Source organism: Mytilus edulis, chromosome 10 (genome assembly GCF_963676685.1).
Source record: "Mytilus edulis chromosome 10, xbMytEdul2.2, whole genome shotgun sequence".
NCBI classification, from domain to species: Eukaryota; Metazoa; Mollusca; class Bivalvia; order Mytilida; family Mytilidae; genus Mytilus; species Mytilus edulis.
In genome coordinates, this window is record NC_092353.1 from 58,446,292 (window position 1) to 58,455,172 (window position 8,881).

At 35.8% G+C, this 8,881-nt stretch overlaps 1 protein-coding gene across 1 annotated transcript; it reads left to right on the forward strand.

Annotated features, from left to right (window-relative positions):
* The first annotated feature begins 1,231 nt into the window (after window positions 1–1,231).
* LOC139492855 (uncharacterized) lies at window positions 1,232–5,563 on the forward strand. The gene is made up of 3 exons (XM_071281007.1): window positions 1,232–1,487; window positions 1,887–1,952; window positions 5,367–5,563. The coding sequence occupies exons 1-3, from the start codon at window positions 1,256–1,258 to the stop codon at window positions 5,561–5,563; spliced, it is 495 nt and encodes a 164-aa protein (XP_071137108.1). The 5' UTR covers window positions 1,232–1,255.
* The last annotated feature ends 3,318 nt before the right edge of the window (window positions 5,564–8,881 follow it).

Sequence of the window (8,881 nt, forward strand, 5' to 3'; positions counted from 1 at the left end):
TTTTGAATTCGTGTGATCTTTTTTTTTAAATATTTTATTAAACATAAGCTACACGAATTGCGTAAAAGGGACGAGAAATCGCTTATTATTCCGGTGCACCTGATGTCACATCAAGTTCTGATGTTGTTGCTGTTGCATAGTTTTCTGGGTTGTTTCTTGCTATATTGTATTGTCTTATGTCTGTACTTGAGTGATGTCTGAATACTGCCGGTTACGAACTTGTACTTGAGTGATGTCTGAATACTGCCGGTATCGAACTTGTCTGTACTTGAGTGATGTCTGAATACTGCCGGTATCGAACTTGTCTGTACTTGAGTGATGTCTGAATACTGCCGGTATCGAACTCGTCTGTACTTGAGTGATGTCTGAATACTGCCGGTATCGAACTCGTCTGTACTTGAGTGATGTCTGAATACTGCCGGTATCGAACTCGTCTGTACTTGAGTGATGTCTGAATACTGCCGGTATCGAACTCGTCTGTACTTGAGTGATGTCTGAATACTGCCGGTATCGAACTCGTCTGTACTTGAGTAATGTCTGAATACTGCCGGTATCGATCCTGTATGTACTTGAGTGATGTCTGAATACTGCCGGTATCGAACTCGTCTATCATGATCTGAACAAGACACCTTTGTCAAATTTTAAACTTTGACATTTGGTTAACCAGTAACAGAATTGACATGTCGACTGTTGATGAATCTAGTACAGTCTCAGAGCTAAAAAAAAAAGAAACACCCACTGATCTACATTATTGTTTTCGGCCGGTCTTTTAATTGGTTAATGCCGTTTCAATTCGAATTTTAAAAGGAGTAACGCGCCTAGTTTTAAATATTGAAGCAGTTACAGTTAACCCTTTCGTTTTGGACCGTCACTCTGCTCTAAACTCCAACCCCCTTGGTTTTATGGCGTTATTGATGCTCAATCTGTATTCATCTATTCATTGAATCATAACATGTTGTTTGCCTGCTCCTCTTTTTCTTTCGGCATGATGTTGTTGATCTTTTAGCAACTTAGTCATGACGGACGTTCTTTCGTTATCCTGGTACTTCATTTACATTTTGCCCACAACTACAAAGGACTTGGCATCCCTATTAAAATGGTTTTCACTGTTCGGATTATGTACACCAATAGTTAAATGAGGTAATATATGTTCAAACAGCAATACAAATGTTCTGTTTCTTTTAAACGAATATTATCTATCCTATTGATAAGACATGCACATACATGTAAACCAACAGTACATGTATGTTTAGAAATGTCACAAGTAACATGGATCTCTGTGTTTTGTATGTGCATTGCAATTATAGAATGCAGTGATAAACATGCCAAGAGACTTCTGCTTAATGATCCCGATGTTGTAGAAAAACGATTTAATCAACTGGAGCTTGAAATTCAGAACCTCAAATCTGAAGTTGTTTCATTGAAGACCGAATCACAACAGAAAACTGCACGGATTTCTCAATTGGAAGCAGGGCAAAGTTCGTCAGGTAATTAGTTGAAATTAACGTTTTGTTTCTTTGTGTAGCTGATCATCAGCATAATGTGTATGAGCACATTAAACAAGGCTATGGCAAGCTATTACGCTGTTTTGATGAAATATATTATGTATAAGATATTGTATTTTATAATCTAGTTTTTATAAGATATCAACTTTAAATATCTTATCTTATAAATATTCTTTATATAAGATATCTTATCGTATAAATATTCTTTATATAAGATATCTCATATATTTTATGAGATATCTTATATATTTTATAAGATATCCGACATATTTTATAAGATGTCTTATATATTTTAATAGACTATCTTATATATGTTAAAAGATCTCTGGATAGTATAAAAGATATCTCATATAATTGACACAAGGCTTTCTTGTGTTGCAGGCTCTTTCTATACACGTTGGGGACGGAAAAGTTGCCCTGGAAATGGAACTGAACTCATCTATACAGGTAATATATATTATATGTTACAAAGTGTGTTAGTCGATCCTTTAAATAAACTTAGTATAAAAGGTTACCAATTCAACAATGTAATTAGATAATTGAATAATGTTTTATTGGTATTAAAATTGATTTTTGTTATCAGTACAGTAAAAGCTAACTAACTATTATTGTTATATCCATATACACATTCAAGGATCTACAATCTGTCGATACCTGTATCTTGTTATTGCACATGTCATGTTTTTCTCTGACTGTTTATGACGTCTCCACACTAAATTATTTGGATGTGTTCTGGTTGATAATTTAGCCTTAGATGCATGAATTTTTAATTAGTTGTACGTGGCTTTGAACTAGCTGTCAGTAATTGCGAGTACTCTCAGATCTGTACTTAGTTTCTTTTTGTTGTGGGATGTAAGTTCCCGGCCACGTCCACTTGTATTTGTACTATTTTTATCCATCAACCTTTTTCAACTGAATTGTATAGTTCGTTCTCATGTTGTACATGTTCTGTTACACCACTGTCCCAGGTTAGGGGGAAAGTTGGGACACCCAAAACATGTTAAACCCCGCCACATTCTGTATGTATGTATAAAAAAGAAGATGTTTTGATTGCCAATTAGACAACTCTCCACAAGAGACCAACATGACACAGTAATTAACAACTATACATGTAGGTCACCGTACGGCTTTCAACAATGAACAATATTCATACCGCATAGTCAGCTATAAAAGGCCCCGAAATGACAATGTAAAACAATTCATACGAGAAAACTAACTGCATAATGTGCCTTTCCCAAGTCAGGAGCCTGTAATTCAGTGGTTGTCGTTTGTTTATTTGTTACATATAAAATTTTGTTATTCGTTCATTTTGGTACATAAATTAGGCCATTAGTTTTCACGTTTGAATTGATTTACATTGTCATTTTGGGGCCTTTTTATAGCTGACTATGCATTATGGGCTTTGCTCATTGTTGAAGGACGTACGGTGGCCTACAGTTGTTAATGTCTGTGTCATTTGGTCTTCTATATAGAGTTGCCTTATTGGCAATCATACCCAATCTTTCTTTTTTATAGTCACCAAATACGATAAAAATGGTGTAAGTATAAAATTTTCAATATCGAACTCGAGCTCCATATGGTATCTAATGACCCAGTATATGATACAATGTATACTTATAACACACGGTGTAACGGGTTTATCTCTAATTTACCTACAGTACTATTTTATAAAGAGGAAATTAGACATAGTTGTTTAAAACCAGTTATAACTAATTTTCAGTTATTGTTATAGACTAAGTGATCAATATGAGTGAAAGTCTGCTTCTCTCAAACATGTATTTGTCTAAAAGCTTTAACATTATATATGTTAAATTTATAATGTATGTTTAATTGTAAACAACATCCCCTTACAGAACTGAAATGTTTGCAGCAGATCTGCTGCAAACTTGCTGCAGGTCTGCTGCAAACAAAATGCTTGCAGGAACCCTTTGAATAATGTTTGCAGAGGTTCGCAGCTAGCTGCAAACCTCCTGCAAACATTGCAGCTTTTTGCTGCAAGCTTGCGGCAAGCTTGCAGAAACAAATATGTTTGCAGTAAGATTGCAGGAAAAACTAGAATATAAGGGATGTTCGCAGCTAGATTGCAGGAATCTTTGACAATTTTATATGTTTGCAAGACCATTGCAAGAAACTACATAAAACGACTGAGCATGCCTATTGGTAACTTCCTGGAAGATAAAGATTTGAAATTTGAAAATGTTGGTGATGTTTGTGTCATGATACATATTAGTGTTCAGGGAGGCATTATAGTTTGGCAATTAACAGATAAGTTTTTAAAGACATTATTTGTAAGTACATATTCATCGTAGAATGTTAACTTATGAAATTCATTCCTTCCACAGATATCTGCATGAGGTTTAAAATACATTTTCAAATATTTAACCATGCAATATACAGTACTCCCTCATATGCTTAGAGATTATTACTTACAAAATATATGTAAGTCTAGTTGAATTTTGTGACAATTTTAGTTTAACTATAGCTGTATATAATCATATACATGAGCAAAGAAATTTTCAAATAAATCTTTTTAACTTTAGATTCATGCATGTAATTCATTTGAGAACGTACTTGGAATTAATTTAACTTATTAAACATGTTAAAGGGTATAAACTTATGCTGTCAATTTTTCAAATGATAAAGTAATTGAATTATTTTATGAATGAATGGATGTAACATAACTTTTTAAGAATTTGCTGTGTAATATAGATAAAATGATGTGTACACAACATGCATGACATGACATTGGTTAATTGTATAACAGATTGATTTTAATAAAAATGTTTGCAGCAGGTCTGCAGCAAACACGCAGGAGAAAGATTAATTTGCATAAATATGTTTGCAGCAGGTCTGCAGCAAACACTCATTTGCATATAAATGTTTGCAGCAGGTCTGCAGCAAACAGGCAGAAGAAATATTAATTTGCATAAATATGTTTGCAGCAGGTCTGCAGCAAACACTTATTTGCATATAAATGTTTGCAGCAGGTCTGCGGCAAACACTCATTTGCATGGTAAATTGTTTGCAGCAGACCTGCAGCGTATTTGCAGCAAACACGCCGCAAACATGGACTCTATGTTCGCTGCAAGTCTGCAGCAAGTTCGCAGCAGACTTGCAGCAAATGTTTGCAGGAGGCTGATTTTTTCAGTAAGGGTCGTGTTTAGGGAGCTACCATTTGATTTTTATGGGGGGGGGGGGGGGGGGGGGGGGCTAGGATGAAATTTGAAAAAAATAGGCAGGACAGGAGTTTTGAGTAAAAAAAAAAGGCAGGATGAGACACTTGCAAAAAAAAAAAAAAAGTCAGGACGACAATTTAGGTAAAAAAAAGTCAGGACCGAACAGAGTGAAAAATAAAAAGGCAGGACAGAGATTACAGCTAAAAAAAAAATGCAGGACAAAATTTTTCATTCTATCCCCCCCATATAAATCAAATGGTAGCTCCCTTATACAGAATGATGAGCATATCTCTACTACATTTTTTACTACTGTATGCCGTGCGTATACTACACGTACACCGTGTATTTAAAAAACAACGTTCTTCCACTGATCTAATATTAAATATACACGGTTTCAACTTGTTCTTCTATTTTAACCAATGAGATGCCTGGAAGTGAATAGAAGGTGTAATAATAAAGGTTTTAATAAATCATTTTCAGCGTATTTTCGGATGTGATGGCCATGACTGTAAGGAATAAAAAAAAACTCAATACCTTCCTTTTATTACTTAATGTACCGTACCTTGACTTATAATTGTTTACTTTTATAAATTTTTATTTGGATTGAGAGTTGTTTCATTGGCACTCATACCACTGTGGCACATCTTCCTATATATATATATCTAATTAATGTTCTGCTTTCCAGGTATTTCCGCAGGTCCTTGGTACGACTATGCTGGATCTGCTGTAGATTTTCTTTGTCTTCCACACGACCCGGATGTAATACAATCCGATCTTCGAAAATCAGTTCATTATAAGGACTTTTTATACGGAGCTGAATATCAGGGCGATTATTTCGAATTCGGAACGAATACGGATGCAAACGATGTTCTGGATCATTGAAATTAGAATACAATGGAAGGCTTGCCAGTGGACATTATTCGTACAAAGGGAATTCTCAATACGTGTGCATGGACATGAATCCAGAAGTTCTGGAAAATGGATCTGCAAATGACAATGGAAAACTTTTTGTAGGCGTACAAACCAAATGTGGTTCACTAAGGTGTCCTCCATATCAAGATAATGTGATGGTACCATGTGTTGTTTGTTCTGGCTGATTAACCCCTGAATTTTGTACTCAGACTGGCTGATAAACCCTCGAGTTAACTTTAAACATTCAAATATTATAATATTGATTATATGATTGCATTAAAAAAGAAACTGATATATTTTCAAGATCACCAATTCTTGATTTATACTCCTCAAATTATAAAAGTCGATAGTAGATAGCTCTATCTGTTTCTAAACTAACGTAACATTAAAAATGCACTTCATTTGAAAAAATAATCGAAGACAAAAATGTATAATTCAAAAATTTAAAGTCGAAAAATATCTGACGGAGCTATGCAAGGCTTTTCTACCTCAGGACGGATTACCTTAGCTGTATTTGGCAAAATCTTAGGAATTTTTGGTCCTTCAACTTTTTACTTTATTTGGCCTTTTAAACATTTTTTTTATTCGAGCGTCACTGATGAGTCTTTAGAAGACAAAACGCGCGTTTGGCATAAATATTTTTTTTTAATCCTGGTATCTATGATGACTTTATTTATATGCAAAACAAAACCGAAAACGACGTAAAGACGAACACAAAAAAACCACTACGCAGATTAAAAAAAAACTAAGCAAAATAAACCCAATGATAATCCTGGGTGAATTTAGGTGCTTCAAGGTAAAGCTGTTTTGCTCCACTATGTGCCACCCTTTATGTTACAAATCCGGTAAAATCTAGTTCGGTAAAGCCTCGGTCACACCTTAACGGATAGCTCGAACGGACGCCTAACGGATAACTTTTTTTTCAATCCGTTCGTGCCCGTTAGACGCCCGTTCTTATCCGTTAGACGTCCGTCCATATCCGTTGCATGTCCGTTTAGCGTACGTTTTATCCGTCGACGTCCGTTCTGTCTGGTGGAAAATTTTGAGAATGTTCAAAACTTTGAACGGACGTCTAACGGATGAAATATCCGTTGAACGTCCGGTAGGCGTCCGTTTTGTACGGTACTCGTCCGTTTCGTTTCCGTTTTGTATCCGTTACGTGTCCGTTATACATCCGTTGGAGGTCTGGCAGATAAATTCACCAACGGACTTCTACCGGACATTTAACGGATAAAATGGATGTTGAACGAATGTGAAACGGACTTCTACCGGACGTATAACGGATAAAACGGACGATGAACGGATCTGAAACGGATAAATATAAAAAAGAATATGTGGTATGATTGCCAATGAGACAACTCTCCACAAGAGACCAAAATGACACAGAAATTAACAAATATAGGTAACCGCACGGCATTCAACAATGACCAAAGCCCATAGCGCATATTCAGCTATAAAAGACCCCGAAATAACAGTGTAAAACAATTCAAACGAGAAAACTAACGGTCTTATTCATATAAAGAAAATACATGTACACGAAAAACAAATATGTAACACATAAACAAACGACAACCACTGAATATCAGTCTCCTGACCTGATACAGGCACATACATACATAATGTGACGGGGTTAAACATGTTAGCGGGATCCCAACTCTACCCCTAACCTGGGACAGTGGTATTATAACAATACAACATAAGAACAAACTATAAAAATCAGCTGAAAAAGGCTTAACTCATCAGATGGACAAAAATAATGCCAATTTCAAATTTCTCGTCAGAAATGCCGTTTATTGGTATGTCAGATTTCTTAAGGTTTATCAATTCTTATTATTCATAATCGTTCTTAGAGTAAGGGCACGTCTTCACAACCAAGCAGCTCTTATTCAGGCCAGACACTGCCCTTTGGTGGCATTTTGAAGAACAAACCAAAACCAGTTACTCAGAAACATTTTGAATAATTATGCGATTTACATGTTTTATTATTGTCGCCTTTAATTTTTCCCTACATCTTTTTCATTTGTTTTATCCGGTACGCTTCCGTTAGGTGTCCGTTTTATGCGGTACTCGTCCGTTGGATGTACGTTCGACATCCGTTATGTCCGATACGTTTCCGTTTCTCGTACGTTGCATATCCGGTGTGTGTCCGTTATGCATTCGTTACTCGTCCGTTTTACTTGGTTAGTACATCAACGGACTCCCAACGGATAACAATTTTGTGAACGAACACTTTTATTTTCATCCGTTAGGCGTCCGTTCGTGCTATCCGGTAAGGTGTGACCGAGGCTTAATGTAACAATCGATGGCGACCGTAAATTGTTTTGACGGAATGATTTCGACTTAGAAACTTGGCTATATTAACATTGTTCTGTGATCTAGATTGATCCTGCAACCAGCATTTTTAAGTGCAATTCCGCAAAATATTTTGACCTTTTTATGTGTGTATTGTGTCTTTAGGTTGCTGTCTTATTGACGCAAAATACAACTTTTCCTGTATTATTCAGAAATTGGAAGAAAATCAATATACATCTAGACTAGAAACTTTAGTAAGGACAATTTCTATTGATTTATTTCGTATTGTTGTTTTCTATTGCTAGTATACTACGCATGTCAATTCTCTTCCTTCGACAAATGGAGGACAAGATAATGTATTACAGCTTCCGATTTCTACCGGATAAACAACGCCCTCATTGTCGTCTGCGTCGCCGCCAGGAATATATTCCATATTTTCATCTATGCATATATATTCGGTCGGCGAACGACTAGCTTCACTAGTCTGTGCCACCAAATAACCAGAAATTCTTTGCTCCAACCACCATAGCACGCTGTTTTGCCTGGTATCATCAGAACTGACGATTTCCCGGGAGTTTTACAAACAGCACAAGGTAGATCTTTGTTCAGTTTGGAAGTTCCGAAATCTTGATGGTTGTTTAGAACATTACCTCCATCGGAAAAGTGGTTCCATTCTGGGTCATTTGGAAGGCATAACATATTGGCACCAGAACCACCAAGAGAGTAATTTTTACCAGCGAGAGATCCTTAAAAAGAATTTATCTTTACGAATGACTCAGTATGTGTTTTACCTTTGAACATGTCGTTTATCAGTTTATTTTCGATTTATGAGTTTTGACTGTCCCTCTGATATCTTTCTTCCCTCTTTAATTAATTGGTGAAAGACGATGATCCAGTGACTCTTTAGTCCTTACTTGAATGCTTGTAAACATAGAAAAAACAAATAATGTTGCAATTGAACAGACTAAAAGAAACAAAACAAGGTACATATAATCT